Source organism: Hippopotamus amphibius, chromosome 17 (assembly GCF_030028045.1).
Source record: "Hippopotamus amphibius kiboko isolate mHipAmp2 chromosome 17, mHipAmp2.hap2, whole genome shotgun sequence".
NCBI lineage: Eukaryota > Metazoa > Chordata > Mammalia > Artiodactyla > Hippopotamidae > Hippopotamus > Hippopotamus amphibius.
Window position 1 is genome coordinate 8,942,040 of NC_080202.1, and position 23,990 is coordinate 8,966,029.

Genomic DNA, 23,990 nt, shown 5'->3' on the forward strand with positions numbered 1-23,990 from the left:
TCTCTCTCGCGCGCGCCTGCCGCCTGTCGCCTCCCGGAGGAGCCCGGGCCCCGCCACGTCAGGGGCTCCGCCCGCGGGGGCGGCCGGGTAGGAGCGTTGCGCGGGGCGCCGCGCCGCCGAGGCGCTTGGACGCCACGGGCACCCGTCGCCGGCGCTTCCGCCTGCGCCGCCCAACCCGCGAGCCCGCGGCCGCCCCGACTCCGGAAGGGCTCGGCCCAGCGGCCGGACGTGACGCCGCGGCCCAGGCGCTCGGGAGGCCGCGGAGACAGCGACGAGAAGGCGGGTAGGGAGGGGCCGGGGCCCGGGTGGCGGGCAGGGGGCGGGAGCGCCGGGGCCGAGACCCCCGCCCGCGCACGCGGAGGAGCCGCGCTGAGGGCCGGGCGCGGCGGCGGGCACGTGACCGGGGCGGCGGGCGGGCGGCTTCCGCCCGGGCCCGGCGCGCTCCCGCTGAGCGCCCGCCTCCCCGCAGGCTCGGCCCGAGGTCTGGCAGCCAGCGACCGAGCCGGGCGCCCACGGCCCGAGCGCCCCCGGCAGCACCATGCCTGCGCTCCTGGAGCGCCCCAAGCTTTCCAACGCCATGGCCAGGGCGTTGCATCGGCACATCATGATGGAGAGGGAGCGCAAGCGGCAGGGTGAGCCGGAGCCAAAGCGGGGGGAATGCACAGCCCGGGGCGCACCGCTCTCCCGGGGCTGACCCCCACCCACGGGCAGACCAGTGCACGGGGGCCGAAGCTAGAGGGACGGACAGCCCCGTTGTGGTGGGAGTTAGAGGCCACGCCTAAACTCTAGCGCCCTGGAGCTGGGAAGGACCTTGGAGAGCACCTGAGAAACCTCCCCGTCCCAGCCCCCTCTTACTGATGGGGAAGCCTGTTCCCTCCAGGGGGAAAAAGCCTGTCCCAAGAGCACTGGGCTAACCAGTTCCTGCTGCTCTTCAACCTCTTAACATTCTAATAGTTTAACCACACTGATCCTTTCCCATTCTGCCTCTTATTCCAGAGGAGGAAGAGGTGGACAAGATGATGGAACAGAAGATGAAAGAAGAGCAGGAGAGAAGGAAGAAAAAGGAGATGGAAGAGAGAATGTCACTAGAAGAGACCAAGGAACAAGTGAGCAGTCCCTTCATCTCTCCCAGCTCTTTCTTCTCTTGGCTCTCCTGCCTTCATCTTCTCTCCCCTTCCCAGATCCTGAAGCTTCAGGAGAAGCTTTTAGCTCTACAGGAAGAGAAGCACCAGCTTTTCTTGCAACTCAAGAAAGTTTTACATGAGGAAGAAAAACGAAGGCGAAAGGAACAGAGGTGAGATTGGAAAGCTAAAAATAAAACTGGTGCCAAAGTATAACTGGGATCAGGTAACAAAAGATCAGTGTTTAATGGCAAACGGGACAGGGAAAGGGGTGGGGAACGGGATGGGACGACTCGTCTTTGACCTGCCTTCTTTTTGCTCCAGTGACCTGACCACTCTGACATCAGCAGCATACCAGCAAGGGCTGACCGTTCACACCGGAACTCACCTCCTCAGTATGCAGGGTGAGGATTAAAGAAACCACTTGTCAGAATGGGCCTTCCTGTAGGCTGCAGCCTCATTTCAGCATCACGAAGCCCCTCTCCCTCTCTAGGGAGCCCTGGAGGACACAATCGCCCAGGCACCCTCATGGCAGCTGACAGAGCCAAACAGATGTTTGGACCCCAAGTGCTTACGGTAAGAGCAGTAGGATTGGGTGTCTAGGCTGAATTTTTCCCTACTACTTCCACCCAGACCCCAGGCGTGCTTACCAGCCAACACTCAAAGTTATGAGTTTGTCCAAACTGTGTAGGACAAATGGGGCACAGTCCCTTGAGTTTTTGCTTCATGGAGCTTACAGGCAGAGTTCTCACTCTTCCTTCTTAGACCCGGCACTACGTGGGCTCAGCAGCTGCTTTCGCAGGGACCCCAGAGCACGGGCAATTCCAAGGGAGCCCGGGTGGCGCCTATGGGACTGCTCAGCCCCCACCTCACTATGGACCCACGCAGCCTGCCTACAGCCCTAGTCAGCAGCTCAGAGGTGAGCAGTGGGAAAACAAGAAGGGGACCTTCCTCAAGGCCCAGAGAAAGAAGTGTTGAACAGGCTACAAGGAGGTTCTAATGGCCTTTCTCCTTTCTCAGCACCTTCCGCATTTCCTGCAGTGCAGTACCTGTCTCAGCCACAGCCACAGCCCTATGCCGTGCACAGCCACTTTCAGCCCACTCAGACAGGTGACTGCAACATCCTATGCAGGGGCAAAGTTCCATGGGTCCTCCCGTCTTCCTTTCCCCATTCTCTACTCAGTTCATGTCCCTCTTCACCACCTAGGGTTTCTCCAGCCTGGTGGTGCCCTGTCCTTGCAAAAGCAGATGGAACATGCTAACCAGCAGCCTGGCTTCTCTGACTCAGTGAGTAGAGCCTTGCAAAGTCAGGGAAGGGCTACCTACACTAAGGGGAGCCCCAGGCTGCCTTAGCTGACTTTGTTCTCTGCAGTCTTCCCTGCGTCCCATGCATCCTCAAGCTCTGCATCCAGCCCCTGGACTCCTGGCCTCACCCCAGCTCCCTGTGCAGATGCAAACAGCAGGAAAGGTAAGGGTGGGAATCCAAGCCACGAGAATCCCTGTGCTACAGGGAAACAGGGTTGGGGAGGATAGGTGGCCCCACCCCCATTTTCCCTTCCTCCCTTGGGGTGGCTCAGTCCAGCGTGGAGTAGAAGGGAGGGCACTCACACTGACAAAGCCCTCCTTTCATCACTGCTGCCAGTCGGGCTTCGCAACCGCCAGCCAGCCCGGCCCTCGGCTCCCCTTCATCCAGCACAGCCAGAACCCGCGATTCTACCACAAGTGATCATCAGATTTTATCTTCAACCTTACCCCCAGCCCCTGCCGTGGGGGGGAGGATCCCCCGTGTGTCCCAGTCCCAGGCCAATAAAAATCTACCTGCTACTGCCCCTGGCTGCTACTGTCTCATGTTGCCTCCCACTGGGCTGCTTGAAGGGTGGGGGTGGCTGGCAGGTCCATAGGAACCACAGGGGGACAGTAGGTTGGTTGTGATGAACTCAATGGCATGGCAGAGTACTGACGTTCTAGTCAGCAAATACCCATTTAATTCCAAGAAGCAGCTGAGTTGGGGGCTTCATATTAAACTTGTAGTTTTATTCAGGTTTGATTTTAACAAATGTGTCGGGGAAAGAGTCCGCAGGAAAGGGTGAAGCCCATGGGGGCAAGGCCCTCCCAGATGCCTGAGGAGGGGGCAGGTCCCCTCCCCTCTCCTCCTCTTCCCTCCCCATCTAAAGGGATTTGGGGAGAGACATAGGCAGGGGAGGGGGCTGGTCCCCAGTCTGTGGGGGTGGTGCTTAGGATAAAGGACTATGAGGGAACAAGGGACCAGACCAGGGATGAGTGGGGGAAGGGCACAAGGACCATTTGCCAGAATCCACAGCTTTCTGATTCCAGATTGAATTAAAAAAAAAAAAAAAAAAAAAAAAAAACTAAACCACAAGCAGCACCCACCCCGTCTCCCCCACCAGGGCTGTAGTGCGAGGGGAGAAGAGGAGGGCAGCTTCACCAAGGCCATGGTTCACTCACTCCTGGCCAAGGGAGCAGGGTGAAGGGCAGGGGCTCCCCGACAGATTGAGGGGGTGGGGGAAACCAAAATAAAACATCAAATAAATTTTGTAGGAGGAGTCCAGCCAGGGGCCAGGCCAGAGCTGGGCCAGGCTGGGGGAGGGGACCTCTGTAGGCTGGAGGATCACTGCTGCCACCACAGCCGCCCTGGGTAGGAGAGAGAAACCAGGTGAGACAGGATAAAACCTTCAAAGAGAAAAAGGGTGAGGGGGACAGGACCATGCTGGGGGCAGAAAGTAAGCCAATTAAGACTAAAGCAGCTCTTTGATAGAACAGTGTGTGAAGAGGGCTGGGGGGAGGGGTGCTGTCACACTCACCTGGGAGCCAGTTATTTTGCCATGGCCTTGATTGCAACAGCTGCCTCCTCTGTCATGGCAGACAGCACCGTGATCTGGGGGAGCGTGGGGGATAGTCAGAAGTTTGAGCTCAGAGGAAGAAGCACAAAAACCAAAGGTGGGCACAAAAGAAAAGGGGGGGGTGGACGGGGACCATACCAGGATCTCTTCTCCACAGTCATACTTCTGCTCAATCTCCTTGCCGAGGTCTCCCTCAGGCAGACGGAGGTCTTCTCGAACCTCCCCACTGTCTTGAAGCAGTGATAGATACCCATCCTGGATGCCAATCAGCTGGGGGCAGACAGGGAAGGAAGCTGAAGATAGGCCCAAGTAGCCTAAGGATAAAGAGTCTGATAGGCAAAACTCGGGTGGCAAACTGCTCATACCAAATACCCGCTCCTCCTCCTGCCAGTCTCCCTTCTCTCAGCACAAGCTCTTCTGGTCAGTCTCTATCCTCCCCACCAAACCACTAACCCATCTACATCCAGACCATCTGCATACCTGGAAATCGTTCCTTTTGATGTTGGGGACATCCATATTATGAGTTGATGGGCAGATATCTTCATATTTCTTCCCAGTAAAGATGTCAATACCAACCAGATGGACCTGTATGTATGCATCACATCAAAGAGAAACCCAACCAGACTCTAGGATGGAGGAGATAAAGGCTCAAGTTATCCCTGGCTGGTAAGGGAAGTCAGACTAGGTTGTCAGGACAAAGATTAGAGGAGTTGGAATTGAACTAATCAGCTCAAGAAAGAAACACTAAAGCCTCCAAAGAGACTGAGGCCAAAAGACCACCACTGAGATTGGAGTTGATAGCACAAGGGAAGGGTGTAGGGCAGGCTTGGAGCAGTCAATTACTTGGAGCTATCAGAACAATAACAAGAGACCAAGATCCTAGGGGGAGCAGGAGCTATCTAGGCAGAAGTTTGGAAGAACTTTTTTGGACATCAGCATAAAAGGCTGAGAACCTGGAAAGTAAGGAAGGTAGGGAAGGTGGAAGGAAAAGAGATGAGAAAACAGGAAGGAATGAGAAAGAAGCTGAAAAGAAAAAAAACTTGGGGAGAAGAGAAAGAACTATACATTTAGGAAATAAGGAAATCAGAACAGAAAATGATCTAGACATTTGGGGGTAACCCAGGATGAATGCCAAGCCAACAGAAGAGAGAAAAACTTATGGGAAATAAAATCATTAGAAATCCAACAAGAATAAATCAGGTTGAACTTTTGATAAAAAAAGAAAGAAAAAGTCTGAAGTTAAAAGGATATCTGTAAGAAGGACGTTAGGACCTAAGCAAGCAAGGAGGCTGCAGGAGAGGCGCCAGGCACGCACTCTGACACTGCATCAGAGATCCAGTGGGAACGCTGGCACTAGAGAGCATGCACTGGAGCCCCTTCAGGGGAAGGGTGTATTAGGATTGGAGAACTCCTGGGCAAAGTGAGGGAAACAAGGAGCACCCACAAAGACTCAAATGGAGATACAAACAGAAAAAGTCAAAGTCAGGAACAAGGACAGAGCAACTGAATAGCTAGAGCATAAAGGACCATGGAGAGAAGTTGGAGACACACAAAGATGGAGAAAGGGAGGGATCCCAAGGATGACGGGGCACAGGAGGATAACCAAGGAGGAACCTGAAGGCCAGTGTAGTAGTTGAAAAAGGTGTCCAGGGCTGAATGCTGAACACAAGGAACTGGATGGTAATAAAAGAGCTAAAGAAGATAGGCGGCTAGAACTGATGACAGCTTGTGGGGAAGACAAGACATGGAAATGAAATTCTAACCTTGGCATGGCCGTGCTTGCCAGTCTTGGAGGTTGACATCTCCACAATCTTACATGGCCGGCCTTTGAGCACCACAAAGCCATTCTTACGTAATGCTGAGCACTGCATCGGGAAGGTGGCTGAGGCCCCGGCATCTCCTGTCTCGAAGTCCAAATCATCAGCCATTTTAAGAGGCTTCGATTCCAACTAGTGTCAAGAAGAGAACTAGAGTCAGTAAGGACAGAGTTAACAGGGTCTCCAATCTAGCCCACTCTATCCTAAAAATATTGCTTCATTTTCCCCCCAGGACTTTATCCCCTTACCCATATGAAATAAAGTCACTAGATTAAATACTGTTGGGATCAAAATTACTGAAGAATTGGTGTGTGCATGGGGGTGAAAGATAAGCAGGATCCTTACCCCAAACGAAAGCTAAAGGGGTGACTTAGGGTAGAAAAAGCTCCAGGAAGTCAGGATGCCAAATCTCTGAGATGGGCAAAGGCCTAATTTCTGGTAGGGGGAGAACTCAGGTGTTACTTGCCACTGAAACCTACCACCCCTCTTCCCCACACATAACCAGGGCTATAATTAGGTGAGCAGCTATGAGCCAGCAAAAGGGCGGGGCTAATGTGGGGGGGAGAGGGGGTGGAGACCGGAGGACAGGGAGCCCCACCCGTCTCTGTTACACCCCCCCACCCTATCCACACACCAGCCAGTCATTGGTACAGGAAACCACAAGGCCTCTTTGGGGGATTCCCGCCTCTCCAACATGCATTTGCAGATGCAGCCGAAGGGGAGAAAGTAAAGTTGTTTTCTAACTGATCTCCCTGCCAAACACCTCTGGTTTCCCAAAGGGAACCCAGGAACCCAGCCTCTCCTCGAGGGCCCTCCCACTTTTCCCAGGATGCATCGGCCCTGTCGGCTTTTCAGGCCCGGCCTGTACAGTCAGTAGAAAGTGGGGGAGTGGGGAGTGGTGAATGACAATAAAATGAAAGCAAAAGGCTGGTAGTAGTTAGTGAGTAGAGTAAATTATACTAGGCTAACAGAGTCAAGGACTCTAAGACCGAGAACTCCCAAATCAGGCACAACAAGAAAGACAGTGACAAGGTGAAGAGCACCTATCACAGCGGGTAACTCATCTGCCCAGGACTTTAAGGCGCTGTCGCCACCCGAGAAGAGTTGGGCTCCCGTCCAATCGCCCTCGGTTTCCCCATTTCTCTGGCCTCCCAGCACGGACGAGTGCCACTTACACCTGGCTGACCGCCTCACTTCACAGGAGGACTGGGGGGAAAACTCCAGGGGCCCATGAGGTGGGGGAGCGCTAGCATATGCCCACGGCGGGCTCTCCGGGATGATCAAGATCCGGGCCTCGGGCTTCTCCCACTCCTCAAAATTCCAAGCTCCCTTAGGCGCCCGCGACGTCCAGCTCTCTCCACGATGGGGGTTGCCGGCTCCCGCCCACCATGTGGCCGCCCGGGGCTTCCGGTGGCCGGGACCTGGGGGGAGGGGTCCCCGCGCTGCCATGCGGCCCCCGTCCACGTTCGGCCATGCGGCCTCCGACCCCGAGGGCAGTCTCCCGTGGGGGGCACTTCCGGTACTGCGGCCGCCCCCTCCTCAAAGGCAGCGCCGGGCCGGAGTCACGCCGCCTCCCCTCCCCCCCGCCGGCCGCCAACCCCCCCTCCACATGCCCTCTCACCGAACAGCCCCCTCCCCCACCTCACGTGGCCGCGCGGCGCCCGGTTCTCAACTGCCCAGGTACCCCTGCACCGGCGGGCCGATCTGGCCCCCGGCCCTCGCCCCAGCGTGGCCGCCCGGCGGCCTCTCCCGCGTGGCGGCCTCGCGGCTCGCCGTCCCCCGCCCTGCGTCGCTCCAACGTCACCCGGCCAGCCCCAACCGTCACCCCGCGCGCCAACCGGGTGGCGCGCCCGAGCCTCTCCGCACCTCGCGCCGCTCGCAGACCCAACCCCGTGCGGCGGTGGCCGCCGCTCCCCTCTGCCCCCTCCCCGACCCTCGCGCAGTTCCATCTCTACTCCCAGGCCCAAGCCAAGGTTCCGCGCACGCGCGCCCTGCCCGCTCTCACCTCGCGCGAACGCAATGACTCGACCCCGTCCGCTCGCCGCGAGCCCAACCACTGCCTCCAAGCCCGCTGCCGCCGCCGCCGCCGCCTCTACCGCCGCCGCCGCTGCTGCACACGGGTCTTAGTACGCAGGCGCCGACTCCCCACTGACCAACCAAGCAGCCCTGTGACAGCCGCGCAAGCGTGCTATCTATCTCCTCCGCCCTCCACCCCCGCACTGCGCAAGCGCACACATTCTCCCGGCTCTCCACCCTCCCTCCCACCTACCCATCCAATGACGCGCATACGTGACCCCGCCCCTCACAAATCCTGAGTTCGTCCCACCAGTGAGCAACGCGCAGGCGCAACCGGTTTTTTAATCCCTTCAACCTCCTCTCCCCTCCCCGTGTTAGACCACCAGCCCTAGCGGACAGCCCTTGCGCCTGCGCAATAAGGAGCCCTGCACTCCACGCCCTCTGAAGGAAACGCCTCGGCCTCAAAGAGCATGCGTCTTGGGAATCCTGCCCGCCCCTTCCACCTCAGACGTCGTCTGTACGCCAGGCGTTGAAAAGACCACGCCACTATATCGCTGGTCTCGTCTGGAACGCATGCGCCTTAGGAAACGCCCCACCTCGAGTTTAGCTGGACTTAAAAGACACACGTTTCAGAAAACTTGTACCGTGGGGTGGGTCCCTTGTCTCGAAACCCATTTCCCCCTTCTTCCCACGGTTCCACACATGCGCGAGAGAGCTCTTTCCGCTCCGCTCTTCCCAGCGCGCTAGTGTGGTTTGGTTACCAGTCATCTCAGCTTCACTTCTCTAAGCTGTGCGCCTCTGTTCTGCCATAGAGTTTCACCCGGAGAGATAGAGCGGTCCTGTTCCAGCCACCATCTTGTTCAAACCCTCAGTCCGTATTGGTCCCAATGGCTTCTAAAAAAGCAGTTATACTTCTGAATCCTGAAATAGACGTACATGGCATTTCTCGTTTCCCCCCAGTTGTTCTCTGCGGTCTCCAAAACAGTTGTCTACGAGCACCCTTAGAAAAAAAATTCTCTATAAAAAAGTGAGAGTGGTATATCAAGTTCCACTGACGTTCTCAAATCATGGGAGGTGACCATGAAACCAGAAACAAACTATCGGAATGAATTTCACTGGCCCTCGTTCTAGGGAAGAAAGCTGCTGCGTTTCCTGAAACTTTGTAGTCTCCTTCCTCTAGTTCCTAGGTTTTCAGCACTGCCTTCATAGTTACCTTATTTGCTTCAGTAAGCTAGGTGGACCATAGTATTGTAGAACACGACAAGCAACTAAATAGCTGGGTTTGGAATCCAAAATCCTGAATCTGGTTCTTGTTTAAGATGTGACATGATAGATGTGAACTGCGAACACTAGCTTGAATTAACACATTTACGTAGCACATTATACTATCACCCCCAGCTCCTCCCACTCAATTTTCTGAAATTTCTGCCATTTCCTTTGGGAAAAACAAACTTCCTGGGTGCATTGTTTAAAAGTCCAATTCCTGTTTTTCTCAAAGATGTATTGTCCTTATGACCCAACAATTCCACCCCTAGGTATACAGCGCCCCTCTCCCAAAAAAACCAAACAGGTACTCAAATCCTTGAACACAAATGTTTAGAGAGTGCTACTTAATAGTAGTCAAAAGGTGGAAACAACCCAAATATCCATCAACAGATGAATGAATAAACAAATTGTGGTATATACATGTAATGGAATATTAATCACACAAAGGAATGAAGTATAAATGCGTCCCACAACCAGATGAACTTAAAAAACATTGAAAGTGAAAGAAGCCAAAAAAAAAAAAAAGTCACATAGTCTATGATTCCATTGATATGAGATCTCCAGAACAGGTAAATCCATAGAAACAAAGAGCAGACTGGTGGTCACCAGGTGCTAGAACTGCTTAATGGCTGTGGGGTTTTATTTTAGAGTGATGAAATGTTTTGGAATTAGATAGAGGTGGTGGTTGCACAACATGTGAATGCACTAAATACCACTGAATGTTTATTTTTAAATGTTTAGTTTTTATGTTATGTGAATTTCACCTCAATTTAAAAGCTCTTGTACACTAATGTTCAAAGCAGCATCATTCATAATAGCCAAAAAGTAGAAACTAATCAAATGTCCATTAACTGATGTAGGGATAAATAAAATATAGTATATCCACATAATGAAATCTTATTCAACAATAAAAAGGAATGAAGTACTGGGTACATGCTACAACATGGATGAACCATGAAACATATGCTAAATAAAAGTCAGTCACAAAAGACCACATACAGTAGTATGTTATTCCATTTACAGGAAATGTCCACAATAGGCAAATCCATAGAGACAGAAAGCAGATAGTAGTAGCCTAGCGCTTGGGGGTTAGGGGGAAATGAAGACATGGACGGGGACTGCTAATGACCATGGCGGAAGGGGCAGAGGGTGTCTTTTGGAATGATGAAAATGTTCTAAAATTGATTGGCGTGATGGTTGCCCTCTTCAAATATTAAAAATCATTGACTTGTACACTGTAAATAATTAAGTTGTATGGTATGTGAATTATATCTTTTTTTTATTTATTTTTTTTAATTTTTTTTATTTTTTGGGGGTACACCAGGTTCAATCATCTGTTTTTATACACATATCCTCATATTCCCTCCCTTCCTTGACTCCCTCCCCCTCGAGTCCCCCCCACCCTCCCCGCCCCAGTCCTCTAAGGCATCTTCCATCCTTGAGTTGGGCTCCCTTTGTTATACAACAATTTCCCACTGACTATTTAACAGTTGGTAGTATATATATGTCTGTGCTACTCTCTCGCTTTGTCTCAGTTTCCCCTTCACCCCCCGCCCCCTCCCATACCTCGAGTTCTCCAGTCCATTCTCTGTATCTGCTTCCTTGTTCTTGTCACTGAGTTCATCAGTACCATTTTTAGATTCCGTATATGTGAGTTAGCATACAATATTTGTCCTTCTCTTTCTGACTTACTTCACTCTGTATGACAGACTCTAGGTCTATCCACCTCATTACATATAGCTCCATCTCATCCCTTTTTATAGCTGAGTAATATTCCATTGTATATATATGCCACATCTTCTGTATCCATTCATTTGTTGATGGGCATTTAGGTTGCTTCCATGTCCTGGCTATTGTAAAGAGTGCTGCAATAAACATTATGGTACAAGTTTCTTTTGGGATTATGGTTTACTTTGGGTATATGCCCAGGAGTGGGATTACTGGATCATATGGTAGTTCTATTTGTAGTTTTTTAAGGAACCTCCAAATTGTTTTCCATAGTGGCTGTACCAACTTACATTCCCACCAACAATGCAGGAGAGTTCCCTATTCTCCACACCCTCTCCAACATTTGTTGTTTCCAGATTTTGTGATGATGGCCATTCTGATTGGTGTGAGGTGATACCTCATTGTGGCTTTGACTTGCATTTCTCTGATGATGAGTGATGTTGAGCATCTTTTCATGTGTTTGTTGGCCATCTGTATGTCTTCTTTGGAGAAATGTCTATTTAGGTCTTCTGCCCATTTGTGGATTGGGTTATTTGCTTTTTTGGTATGAAGCTGCATGAGCTGCTTGTATATTTTGGAGGTTAATCCTTTGTCCGTTGTTTCATAGGCAATTATTTTTTCCCATTCTGAGGGTTGCCTTTTAGTCTTGTTTATGGTTTCTTTTGCTGTGCAAAAGCTTTTAAGTTTCATGACGTCCCATTTGTTTATTCTTGATTTTATTTCCATGATTCTAGGAGGTGGGTCAAAAAGGATCTTGCTTTGATGTATGTCATAGAGTGTTCTGCCTATATTTTCCTCTAGGAGTTTTATGGTGTCTGGCCTTACATGTAGGTCTTTAATCCATTTGGAGTTTATTTTTGTGTATGGTGTTAGGAAGTGTTCTAATTTCATTCTTTTACATGTTGCTGTCCAGTTTTCCCAGCACCACTTATTGAAGAGGCTGTCTTTTTTCCATTGTATACTCATGCCTCCTTTGTCAAAGATAAGGTGCCCGTATGTGTTTGGGCTTACTTCTGAGTTCTCTATTCTATTCCATTGATCTTCCTTTCTATTTTTGTGCCAGTACCATACTGTCTTGATCACTATGGCCTTGTAGTATAGTTTGAAGTCAGGAAGCCTGATTCCACCAACTCCATTTTTCCTTCTCAAGATTGCTTTGGCTATTCGGGGTCTTTTGCATTTCCATAGAAATCGTAAGATTTCTTGCTCTAGTTCTGTGAAAAATGCCATTGGTAATTTGATCGGGATTGCATTGAATCTGTAAATTGCTTTGGGTAGTACAGTCATTTTCACGATGTTGATTCTTCCAATCCAGGAACATGGTATGTCTCTCCATCTGTTTGTGTCATCTTTGATTTCTTTCATCAATGTCTTAAAGTTTTCTGCATACAGATCTTTTGCCTCCTTAGGCAGGTTTATTCCTAGGTATTTTATTCTTTTGGTTGCAATGGTGAATGGGAGAGTTTCCTTAATTTCTCTTTCTGCTCTTCCGTTGTTAGTGTATAGGAATGCAAGAGATTTCTGTGCATTAATTTTGTATCCTGCTACTTTACTAAACTCATCAATGAGTGCTAGCAGTTTTCTGGTAGAGTCTTTAGGGTTTTCTATATATAATATCATGTCATCTGCAAAGAGTGACAATTTTACTTCTTCTTTTCCAATTTGGATTCCTTTTATTTCTTTTTCTTCTCTGATTGCTGTGGCTAAAACTTCCAAAACTATGTTGAATAATAGTGGTGAGAGTGGACACCCTTGTCTTGTTCCTGTTCTTAGAGGGAATTCTTCCAGTTTTTCCCCATTGAGAACAATGTTGGCTTTTGGTTTTTCATATATGGCTTTTATTATGTTGAGGTAATTTCCTTCTATGCCCATTTTCTGGAGAGCTTTTATCATAAATGGATGTTGAACTTTGTCAAAAGCTTTTTCTGCATCTATTGAAATGATCATATGGTTTTGATCCTTCAATTTGTTGATATGATGTATCACGTTGATTGATTTGCGTATATTGAAGAATCCTTGCATCCCAGGGATAAACCCCACTTGATCATGGTGTATGATTGAATTATATCTTGATAAAGCTGTTACTTTTAAAATGTGTTGTTGGGAATTCCCTGGTGGTCTAGTAGTTAGGACTCAGTGCTTTCACTGTTGAGGGCATGGAACTAAGATCCCACAAGCCACACAGTGTGGCCAAAAAATAAATAAATAAAAATTAAAATGTATGGTCATCTTTGCTTGACAGCATATACTATGCATATGTAACGGTCTTAATTGGTTCATTTCTCTGAGACATTGGTAAAGAGTCCTAGGTGAACTAAGTCACAAGCTCCATGACTTTAAAAGGGGCTGAGTGATGACAGCTCCCAAGAGCTCCCATTCAAAATAGAAGGGGCACAAATAATTTTGATGGAAGGCTAAGGCATACACACTCAAAGGAAGAGAAGGGCAAAATATTGCACAGTATTGTAGAGTGATGAGATAGTATCTGGGAGACCACGCTGGCATTGCATCTGTGGAATAGCCAAAGCCCAGGGTAGAGTCTTCAGCTTTGAAAGCCCCAACATTATATTTCACCAACCAAGTCACTTCTTTAGGGAGCACTTTCCCGACCTACCAGACTAAGTCAGCGTCTCATATCATACGTGGTCATAGCAAACATTATAGCATTTATCACAAATTGTTGATATCTATTTCTGTAATTGTTTTATTAATGTCTAGTCTTCTCCATTAGAATATAACTTATATATGGGGATATGTGTATAAAAGCAGATGATTAGGGCTTCCTAGGTGGCGCAGTGGTTGGGAATCCACCTGACAATGCAGAGGTCATGGGTTCGATCCCAGTTCCAGGAAGATCCCACATGCCGCGGAGCAACTAAGCCCGTGTGCCAAAAAAAAAAAAAAAAAAACAGATGATTGAACTTGGTGTACCCCCCCCCAAAAAAAAAAAAAGAATATAACTTATATAAGGACAGGAGTCTGGCTGTTTTGTTCACTATCGTGTCCCCAGCTCCTAGAATTGTGCCTGGCAGATATTTGGCGCACAGTAAATTTAACGTTGAGTGAAGGTACACCTGACTTGAGCTAACTAGACTCCCAATAAATTGACAAAGAAATGGCAATATCAACTTAGCTATAAATGAATTGAAGTGGCCAAGGGCAAGAGAACATCTGTGTTGGCTGGTCCATCTGTCCATTCACTCTATAAGAAAATATAAGTGCAATTATATTCCAATAAAGAGATAAATAAATAAATAAATAATTTAAAAAAAAAGAAAATATAAGTGGAGGGGTTGGCGTGGGGGCGAAGGGGAAGCTGGGACGAAGTGAGAGAGTAGCATAGACATATATACACTACCAAATGTTAAATAGATAGCTAGTGGGAAGTTGCTGTCTAACAAAGGGAGATCAACTCGATGATGGGTGATACCTTAGAGGGCCAGGATAGGGAGGGTAGGAGGGAGTCGTGGGAGGGAGGGGATATGGGGATATATGTATAAATACAGCTGATTCACTTTGCTGAACCTCAAAAACTGGTACAAGAGTGTAAAGCAATTATATTCCAATAAAGAGCTTAAAAAAAATGAGAGAAAAAAAAGAAAGAAAATATAAGTGGAAAGACAAAACCCAGTCAAGGAGCCTTGAAATCAATGTAAAGGAATTAACTGCATTTACTTCATGACTAGTACCATACAGCTCTAAGACCAAAGTGCTTTTGTCTTCAATGTAGGAGAGGCCTGTATGTTTCCCCTTTGAAAAGAATCGGGAATAGTAATAATCCTGGATCAAGACTCCCCTGAAAATTATTGGAGACTCTTTCTGGCCTTTTTTTTTTTTTTCTGATTTACATACTGAGCATTTGCCTTCAGTCCACATAGAAGTTTCTTTCCCAAGAACTGATTCAAATACAATTGGTCAGATTCTATCTTGTCTTAATGACATTCACATTCCTTTCCCACCTTCTTATGGTTACACCCACTCACCAAGATCAGAATTCAAATGTTCTTGAAAAACTCTCCAGTTACGATTCTTTTTTTTTTTTTTTTGACCGTGCCACATGGCTTGTGGGTTTTTAGTTCCCCAAGTGGAGATTGAACCTGGGCCCTCCGCAGCGAGAGTGTGGAGTCCTAACCACTGGACCAGAAGTGAATTCCCTCTATAGACTTTCTATGATTTTGGATGATATCTTGGCAATTAATTTCATTCATTATTTCCTCATTCCTTTCTCAGAGGGTAACAGTTTAAAGGGTACTCACATTCTGCTGAGAAAGAAGTTTGCTAAATGAGTCTAAATCCATTCTGGTAGACGTTTCTGGTAGGCTTTTTAAACTGTCTATTTTGAAAAAATTTTAGATTTACAAAAGACTTGCAAGGGTAGTACAAAGAGTACTTTAAGCAATGTCAATGAGAACTTTTGAATAGGAACCAACGGTGTGGGGAAGGCTGCTTATACAGGCATAGGAGAACCAACTGTGCACATCTCTTACCAACTCCAAATTCAATAGTCTTATTGGTAGTTTAAAATTGGCACGATGAGTATTTACACCATGGAAACTGGCAGATGTTGCAAATCAGGGTCCCCATACCCAGAGCTGATTGTTAAACATTTAGCAGCACACCACAAATAGGGACCATTGATAGAGAAGGCGGCTCTGATGTATACAAATAGTGTTAGATCAGGATAGTCCAGCAATGGTGTGAGAGGGGGGTTGAAAAAGTGAGAGGCTGGAGGTAAGAAGGCCCTTGGAAGGAATTCCCTGGCAGCCTAGTGGTTAGGATTCTGGGCTGTCACTGTCGTGGCCCTGGGTTCAATCCCTGGTTGGGGAACCGAGATGCCATAAGCTGCGCGATGCGGCCAAAAAGAAAAAAAAAAAAAAAAAAAGGGACTTCCCTGGTGGCGCAGTGGTTAAGAATCCGCCTGCCAATGCCAATGCAGGAGATGTGGGTTCAATCCCTCATCTGGGAAGATCCCACATGCCATAGAGCAACTAAGCCCAACTAAGCCCGTGTACCACAACTACTGAGCCCATGCGCCAGAACTACTGAGCCCATGCGCTGCAACTACTGAAGCCCTTGCACCTAAAACCCGTGCTCCGAAGCAAGAGGAGCCACCACAATGAGAAGCCCATGCACCAAAATGAAGAATAGCCCCCACTTGCCATAACTAGAGAAAGCCCTTGCACAGCAACAAAGACCCAACATAGCCAAAAATAAATAAGTAAATAAAATAAAAATAAAAATACATCTGAGATCATAGTGAACAGATTCTGTCTGTGTTGCACGTGAAGGTAAATGTCAGCTGATGGAAGGAATTTCTAGATACAAAGAAAACAGGCCAGGACTGGGGGTAGGGGCAGGCTTTCTCTGTGGTACATATATTCCACAGTGAGAATTTCTCCTTATCAGGAGAACATTAGTCCCTTGACTAGTGTTCCTTTTACCCTCAAGGGCTTGCATAAAAGTCAAACACACCAGGGAATTCCCTGGCAGTCCAGTGGTTAAGACTCTGTGCTTTCACTGTGGAAGGCGTGGGTTCAATGATCCCTGGTTGGGGAACTAAGATCCCACATGCCACGTGGCATGGCCAAAACGAAACAACAAAAAAAGTTAAAAAAAAAAAAAGTCAAACACACGAAGTGAAGCTTGAGGCTGGGCAAATGGTAACGCTTAGGTGTGGGGGAGGGGGGCGGGGAGGGGGAGCATTCTTGGATCTGCTTTTGCAGCACCCAGCTGCTGGGATCAGAACAGAAACCTTGACTGCATTCACTCACTTATCCACTCATTCAATTCATATTTACTGAGTCCAATAAGTGCCAGATACTTGGGATACAAGGGTGGTGAGTTTAGCAGTTTGGTCCCTGCCCCACAGCTGGGAGGAGATTATCAGATGATAAACAAATGCATAACATTGGCCCGTGTGCTCAGGCCAGTACCTGTCTACCACCAGTATCTGATGGGTTTCTGAATGGCAGGAGGTATGAGAGTAGGAGGAGTGCCCTGAGAAGATGCCTGAGGGATCTTTTGTGATTTTGACCTTGCTTCTTTGGAAGCTAAGAAAAAGAGAGTGGAGATGGAGAAGAATGAGACTGGAGTGGTTCTGGGCCTAGAAGAAAAGCCCAGGAGTTCTCCCCCGCCCCCATTCCCAGAGGCCTTGTGGAACCCAGGTGCTATGGAGAAGGTCAGAAAGTTTCTTAGAAACTGGACCAAGCAAGTAGGGAATAGGTCTGAGGACAGAATAGGGACCCAGCTTACAGGGGAAGAAAACTCAATGAGCCCATCACAAATAACTCCAGAGTGTTAGCTGTGATTTTTCATTTGCTCAGTCATTCATTCTCCAGGTGGAAACTGTGCCAAGCCCTGTGGCCAGAGTGAAGAGGTAGCCAGGCGATTGCAGCACAGAGCTATGCGGCCGACGGCAGGGCATGAGGGGGCTGAGTGAGCACCCAGAGGGGCCAAACCCAGCCTGGAAGCCCGGCAGATCTTTTGGCAGGGAGACACCCCAGCTGAGGAATCTGCAGAAAGATCGGCTCTCAACAGAGTGAGGGCGGGACTGGGAACTCGGTGGGCGAGGGATAAAGCAAAATTGGCTGGGTAACAACCCTTCTTGGCTGGTCTAGACCCATGAAAAGAACACCTCAAAGGGGAATTCCCTGGCAGTCCAGTGGTTAGGAATCTGAGCTCCCACTGCAGGAGGCCCAGGTTCAATCCATAGTCAGGAACACAAGCCATGAGGTGCGACCAGAAAAAACCCCAAACAAAACAAAAAAAGAACACCTCAAGGTATAGGAGAGGAAGTGAAGGGCAGATGCCATCTGTGTTCAGAGAAGAAAGATCCAAGGGGCCAGTTGGGGTCTCAATCCTCAAACAGGGCTACCCTTGCTTCGTCCTGGGTCCAGGGCCTGTGCACCTGCCCACAGTCACTTGGTCGCTCCGAATCCCATTCCTGCCTCTTTTCTCTCCACGTGGCCACCTGTCGTGTGCCTTTCAGAACTGGGATCGGACTTCACCTCCAGCTCATGCCATCCTGACACTCCCAGGCTGACTCGAATGGCATCTTCTCTGCCTCACAGCCCCTGTGCTCACCTCTACCCAGCACTTGTCCTACAGACAACGTCTGTCTCCCCCACTAGACTCTGAGCTCCATGCAAGCAGGTAGACCCAGCACCCATCGCAGAGCCTGACATGTGGCTAGCTTTGCATGTCTATTGAATGAGTAAATGAATGAATGAGGGGCTAGTACCTGAGCCAGAGAAACTGCCAGATGCTCAGATGCTCAGAGGGACTCAAGAAGAAAAAGGTTTTTTGTGTGTGTGTTTAATGTAATCAACTTTTTTTTTTTTAATTGGCTGCATTGGGACTTCATTGCAGTGCACAGGCTTCTTGTTATGGAGCATGGGCGTTAGGCACGACGGCTTCAGTAGTTGTAGCTCATGGGCTCTAGAGCACAGGCGCAGTACTTGTGGCGCATGGGCTTAGTTGCTCTGTGGCATGTAGGGTCTTCCCGGACCAGGGCTCAAACCCATGTCCCCTGCATTGGCAGGCGGACTCTTAACCACTGCGCCACCAGGGAAGCCCTGGAAAGAGGGTTTTAAGACCAGTGAGGGACTTCCCTGGTGGACTCTGCACTTCCAATTCAGGGGGCCCGAGTTTGACCCCTGGTCCGGGAACTAGATCCCACATGCCACAAATAAGATCGTGCAGCCAAGTAAATAAATAAAAATAAATATTTTTTAAAATCTTTAAAAGACAAAAACAAAAACTCCTCACCACTTCCTTCTGGGTTGGGACACACAATTTTGAGGCATGAGCCCGCTGTGAAGCCCGCAGCATCACCCTTTGCCTGGCAAAGTAATAAAGCTATTCTTTTCTAGTTCACCCAAAACTCTGTCTCTGAGATTCAACTTGGCACTGCTGTAGAGAGGCCAAGTTTTCAGCATCACTCCGGCCCAGTCACTTAGCCTCTTTGGGACTGTCTCCTCATCTATGATAATAGAGAGCTCAACACTTATTTCACTGGGAGCTCAGCCTGACCTAGGGCTGTAAATCCCACCTGCGCAGGGCTCCCAACTCCAGCCCCAGCTTCCTCCTGAGCTGCAGACTCATCCTTCCAACTGACTGCATGAACTCTCTTCTTGGATATTTCAAACAAGCCCCAAACCAAGCTCCTGACTATGTTCCTCTTCTAGGATTTCTCGTGAAAAAAAAATAGCATCATCTGCCCACGTTCAAGCTAAAAACCTAGATTCCTTGATTCCTGTTCTCTCACCCCCACATCCAGTCCGCCACCAAGCCCTGCAGACACTATTTGCAAAACATACTTCGAATTGGTCCACTTCTTCCCGTCCTCACTAATCCACACCCGCATCACCTCTGCCTGCCTCCAATTTATTTTCTCCAGAGCAGCCAAGCAATATTTTTAAAACATAAATCAAGCAGGGGAGGTTGTGTGGGTTGGGGGGGGCGGGGGAGAGCAGAGGGCATATGAGAAATCTCGGTATCATCCGCTTAATTTTGCTGTCAACCTAAAACTGCTTTAAAAAGTAAAGTTTCAGGAATTCCCTGGTGGTCCAGGGGTTAGGACATGGCACTTTCACTGCCGAGAGCGCAGGGGTCAATCCCTAGCCAGCGAGCTAAGATCCCACAAGCCCTGCAGTGCGGCCAAAAAACATTTTTAAATTAAAAAAAATAAAGTTTATTAAAAAAATAATAAATTAGACCATATCACTCACTTCCTCTTTTAAAACCCTTCAAAGACTTCCCATCGCACTTAGGATAAAATCCAGGTTCCAAAGCTTTGGCTGATCTGGCCCTGCTGACCTCCTCCTCCTCCTCCTCGTTCACTAAACATTTTCCTCCCATAGGTTCAAGTCTTTTCTGCCTCAGGGCCTTTGCACTAATTTTTTTTCATGTGCCTGGAACTCTCTTCCCTAATCCCCACATTTGGCTATCTTCTTCTCATCCCTTGGGTCACAGCATGAACTGTGACACACCTCCTCACAGTGTCTTCCTGATAGCCTAATTCTGGATTATCTCCCTACATCCTCCTGTTCTCCATCACGTCAATCTGTGCATTTCCTTCGTGGCTTTCATTACATCTGTTATTATCATGTAAATCTGTTGACTTATTTCATCATCTCCTTTACTAGACTGTTAATTATGTCAGGGCAGGGAGTGTCTCATTCACGATTTCCCCAGCACTTTTTTTTTTTTTCTGCACTGCGCAGCATGTGGGATCCTAGTTCCACTGGACTGTCAGGGGAGTCCCTTCCCAGCACTTTTTTTTTTTAAGAATTATGTTTGTTTGTTTGTTTGTTTGTTTACTTATTTATTTGCTGTTAACGGGCGAGCAGGAGCTACTCTGTTGCGCTGCGCAGGCTTCTCATTGTGGTGGCTTCTCTTGCTGTGGAGCACAGGCTCTAGGTGCACCGGCTTCGGCAGCTGCGGGGTGTGGGCTCATTAGTTGTAGCTCTCGGGCTCTAGAGCACAGGCTCAGTAGTTGTGGCCCACCAGCTTAGTTGCTCTGCAGCACGTGGGATCTTCCTGGACCAGGGATGGAATCTGTGTCCCCTGCATTGGCAGGTGAATTCTTCGCCACTGTGCCACTAGGGAAGCCCAGGAGCGTGTCTTTTTAAGTGAGCTCATTGTATATGTCATTCTGTTTCTTAGCCTTTTTCTCTACACACAGTGTTATGAAGATCCATCCAGGTTGTCATAAGCACATCCAACCTGTCGCTCCTCATTGCTGCGCTATGCTCCATGTGTGCGCCTATCACATCTTACCATCATGCCGCCACTGACAGGGGCCCAAGCTGCCCCAAACTCCCCACTTTCACATTCTTTTGCACGTTTCCTTATAGATCTGTAAAAGAATCTCTGAGTCATGTGCCTAGAAGATGAAATGCCAGGTTAAAGAGAAAGTATATATTTAATGTGCCTAAGTATTGCCAGGGGGAAAAAAAAAGCATTTTAGAAAGATCTTTCTGGCTGTCTTCAGTCATTCAGTCAAATCTTTACTGGTCACTTATTAGATGCTGGGTACAGTTTTAGATGCTGTGAATATATCAGTGAAGAAGACAGTCAAGATCCCAAGTTTATATACATTATAAACAAGAAAATATCAGGCACTGATAAATACTGTAGTGAAAATAAAGCTGAGGTTAGGACAGAATGGGAGGCTATTTTTCTTGTGGGGTATTTTGTGAAAAGTGCATGGGAGGGACTTCCCTGGTGGCGCAGTGGTTAAGAATCTGGCTGCCAATGCAGGGGACATGGGTTTGATCCCTGGTCCCAGAAGATCCCACATGCCGAGGAGCAACTAAGTCCGTGTGCCACGACTACTGAAGCCCATGTGTCTAGAGTCCGTGCTCCACAACAAGAGAAGCCACCGCAGTGAAATGCCTGCAAACCACAAGGAAGAGTAGCTCCTGCTCACCGCAACTAGAGAAAGCCCACACACAGCAAGGAAGACCCAACACAGCCAATAAATAAATAAATAAATTAATTAATTATTTTAAAAAGTGCATGGGAGGGGGGCAATTCTGGAGGCTATTGCAATGATGCAATGATGCAGGTGAGAAATGCTGATGGTGTGAAACAGGTAAGCACTGCAGAGTGCATATCTCCACAGCCAGATATGGTGGAGCCCTTTCCCAAGACAGGGGACCCTGGAGAGTTCCAGTTGGCAGTTTGGCATCATGGGTCTGGAGCTCAGGAGGGTGGTCTGGGCTGGAGGCATAGACTGGGGAGTCATCTGTAGGATAGAAGTCTGAAATGAAGATATTGGCAGTCTTGAAAAGAGGATCCTTCCTTGCCTCTTCCAGCTTCTGGTAGCCCAGGCGCTCTTTGGCTTGCAGCTAGCACTTCTGTCTCTGCTTTGTCATCACGTGGCATTGTCCCTATGTGTCTGTCTTTACATGGTAGTTTCCTCTTGTGAGGACACTAGTCATGTTGGATTACGGCCCAGCCCAATGACTTCATCTTAATTTGATTTCATCTGCAAAGATCTTATTTCCAAATAAGGTCACATTCACAGGTACCAGAGGTTGGGCATCAATATACCTTTGGGGGGACACAACTCTACCCGTAACAGTGGGAGTGGATGAGCTCTCCAAAGGTGATAGAGTCAGAACAGAAGAACTGGGGGATCTAGCAAATAAAAGACTGAGGAGCCCATGTAGAAGTCTGAGAAGGAGATGGTCTCCAGTTACATCTGTCACATAGACAGAAGTGGAGGAACAAGGGCAAAAAAAGTGTCCAGTGAACTAAGTAACAGGGCAGATATCAGTGTCTTTCCTGATGCACCCTCCCCCTCAAGGGAAGAAGCAGAGCCTGGGTAACGGAAATAGTCTTTTAAGAAATTTAGTTTCGAAGGCTGGTATATATAGAATGGATAAACAACAAGGTCCTACCGCATAGCACAGGGAACTATATTCCATATCCCGTGATACACCATAACGGAAAAGAATATGAAAAAGAATATATATATGTAGCTGAGTCCCTTTGCTGTACAGCAGTAATTAACACAACATTGTAATTCAACTATACGTCAATTAAAAAAATTAATTAAAAAAAATTTAGTTGCGAAGGAAAAGCCTGACACATGGAAAGGACTAGAGGGGAAGTGGGGCCAAGGGATTGCTGGGGAAGATGGGAACAGTGTAGTCCCAGCACGGTGGAAGGAGGTTGATGACTTAGAAAATGGGCTCTGGAGTTGGGCTGGTCTGCACAGGATTCTCAGTTTAGCTTGTTCCACAGCGGTGTGATTTTAGGTTGGTTGTTTAACTTCACTATACCTCTGTTTCCTTATCTGATAAAGGGAGATAATTATACTAGTATCCACTTCCCAGGGCTGCTGTAAAAAGTCAATGACTGAAGACATTTTGTGTTTAACACAACATGTGGCACATACTAAGTGCTCAATAAATATGAACTCTTACTGCAATTAGGTTTAAAAAAAAAAGACAAGGAGGAGGTTTCAAGAAGGAGGTGGTAAGTAATATCCGTTATAGGAGTTAGGACAGGAGGCAGAGGGTAGAGAAAAGGTCAAGGATTTGGCAGAGTGCTAGCAGAGCCTGCAAAAGGAGAGGGCAGAGCTAATTGTAGCTAAAGAGCAGATGGGGAAGAGAGAGTGGGACTGCAGACAGGGAACACTCTCTCAGCAGCAGCTAAGAAATAGGAGAGCAGGTATTGGAAGAGAGAAGAAGAAACATCCTGATTTGGGCTGCAAGGAGAAAGTTAGAGGGGAAAGTTGCTGGGAGTGTTTGGTACTAGGGGCCAGAGAGAGGCAACAGCATCTTGTAAATCTTTCAAATATCTCAGTTTGATACTTGGCTGTGCTGAGCCTGGGCATCCAGGGGAAACTGTTCTACAAAGGAGGAACGGGCACTAAGGAATAACTGTGGGTACATGGTGACATAACTCAGCATGGGAGGGGGAAAAAGAGAAGCCTGGAAGAGGACTTATGTTTCAGAAGCCTGAGGAGCTATTGGCTAGAGGATGCCTGGCTCAGAGTCTGCTATAAGGTGAGAAAGACTCAGGGCTGGAGACACGGGATTAAGAGCCATCAGTAGTAGGTGGTCACCTAAACCAGGGGAATGGACAAAATTACCTATAGAAGAAGGTGGATGGTAGGAGAAGACAGTCCAGGAAAGACTGAGGCTGGTGGAGAACAAGCCACAGAAGGAGAGGTATGAGGGCATGGGGGAAGGTTAGGTTGCGGAAGCTTTAGCTGGAACTCTTCTGCGGATGGAGCTGAAAGAGAACCTAAAGCCAGGCCCCCAATGTCTTAATTAAGAAGAGGGTGTGGGGACTTCCCTGGTGGCACCGTGGTTGAGGATCTGCCTGCTAATGCAGGGGACACGGGTTCTATCCTTGGTCTGGAAAGATCTCACATGCCTGGGAGCAACTAAGTCTGGACAACACAACTACAGAGCCTGCGCTCTAGAGCCTGCAAGCCACAACTACAGAGCCTGTGTGCCACAACTACTGAAGCCCGTGTGCTCTAGGGCCCAAATGCCACAACTACTGAGCCCGCATGCTGCAACTACTGAAGCCGACGTGCCTATAGCCCAGGCTCAGCGACAAGAGAAGCCACCACACTGAGACGCCTGCGCATCGCAATGAAGAGTAGCCCCTGCTCACAACTAGAGAAAGCCCTCACACAGGAACAAAGACCCAATGCA

At 48.5% G+C, this 23,990-nt stretch overlaps 2 protein-coding genes across 8 annotated transcripts; one reads left to right on the plus strand and one right to left on the minus strand.

Moving 5' to 3' along the window:
• The first annotated feature begins 152 nt into the window (after positions 1-152).
• Positions 153-2,950, plus strand: GPS2 (G protein pathway suppressor 2). Of its 5 annotated transcripts, none has more exons than XM_057716632.1 (11): positions 158-283; positions 470-632; positions 997-1,106; positions 1,182-1,294; positions 1,446-1,525; positions 1,615-1,697; positions 1,887-2,040; positions 2,142-2,231; positions 2,305-2,408; positions 2,494-2,589; positions 2,764-2,950. In XM_057716632.1, the coding sequence occupies exons 2-11, from the start codon at positions 539-541 to the stop codon at positions 2,845-2,847; spliced, it is 1,008 nt and encodes a 335-aa protein (XP_057572615.1). In that variant the 5' UTR covers positions 158-283; positions 470-538; the 3' UTR covers positions 2,848-2,950. The 5 variants fall into 5 exon arrangements, with proteins under 5 accessions (XP_057572613.1, XP_057572615.1, XP_057572616.1 ...); XM_057716633.1 differs by having other exon boundaries at positions 2,329-2,408; XM_057716630.1 differs by having other exon boundaries at positions 153-283; positions 997-1,294; positions 2,329-2,408.
• Positions 2,951-3,134: 184 nt separating this feature from the next.
• EIF5A (eukaryotic translation initiation factor 5A) lies at positions 3,135-8,020 on the minus strand. 3 transcript variants are annotated; one of them, XM_057716637.1, is made up of 6 exons: positions 7,805-8,020; positions 5,746-5,931; positions 4,463-4,567; positions 4,121-4,252; positions 3,944-4,017; positions 3,135-3,773 (listed from the first exon to the last, which is right to left on the minus strand). In XM_057716637.1, exons 2-5 carry the CDS (start codon positions 5,908-5,910, stop codon positions 3,955-3,957), a joined length of 465 nt encoding a protein of 154 aa, XP_057572620.1. In that variant the 5' UTR covers positions 5,911-5,931; positions 7,805-8,020; the 3' UTR covers positions 3,135-3,773; positions 3,944-3,954. The 3 variants fall into 3 exon arrangements, with proteins under 3 accessions (XP_057572620.1, XP_057572621.1, XP_057572622.1); XM_057716638.1 differs by lacking the exon at positions 7,805-8,020 and adding an exon at positions 7,441-7,595; XM_057716639.1 differs by lacking the exon at positions 7,805-8,020 and adding an exon at positions 7,421-7,564.
• Between the last annotated feature and the right edge of the window lie 15,970 nt (positions 8,021-23,990).

What these genes read in the sequence shown, in the direction of transcription:
- EIF5A (XM_057716637.1), bottom strand. Translation starts at nt 5,910, where the DNA reads ATGGCTGATGATTTGGACTTCGAGACAGGAGATGCCGGGGCCTCAGCC. An exon ending in TCAAAAGGAACGATTTCCAG is followed by an intron (nt 4,253 to 4,462) that starts GTATGCAGATGG and finishes GTCTGCCCCCAG; the next exon opens with CTGATTGGCATCCAGGATGG. An exon ending in ACTGTGGAGAAGAGATCCTG is followed by an intron (nt 4,018 to 4,120) that starts GTATGGTCCCCG and finishes ACGCTCCCCCAG; the next exon opens with ATCACGGTGCTGTCTGCCAT.
- GPS2 (XM_057716630.1), top strand. Translation starts at nt 539, where the DNA reads ATGCCTGCGCTCCTGGAGCGCCCCAAGCTTTCCAACGCCATGGCCAGG. An exon ending in CCCTAGTCAGCAGCTCAGAG is followed by an intron (nt 2,041 to 2,141) that starts GTGAGCAGTGGG and finishes CTCCTTTCTCAG; the next exon opens with CACCTTCCGCATTTCCTGCA. An exon ending in AGCCTGGCTTCTCTGACTCA is followed by an intron (nt 2,409 to 2,493) that starts GTGAGTAGAGCC and finishes TGTTCTCTGCAG; the next exon opens with TCTTCCCTGCGTCCCATGCA.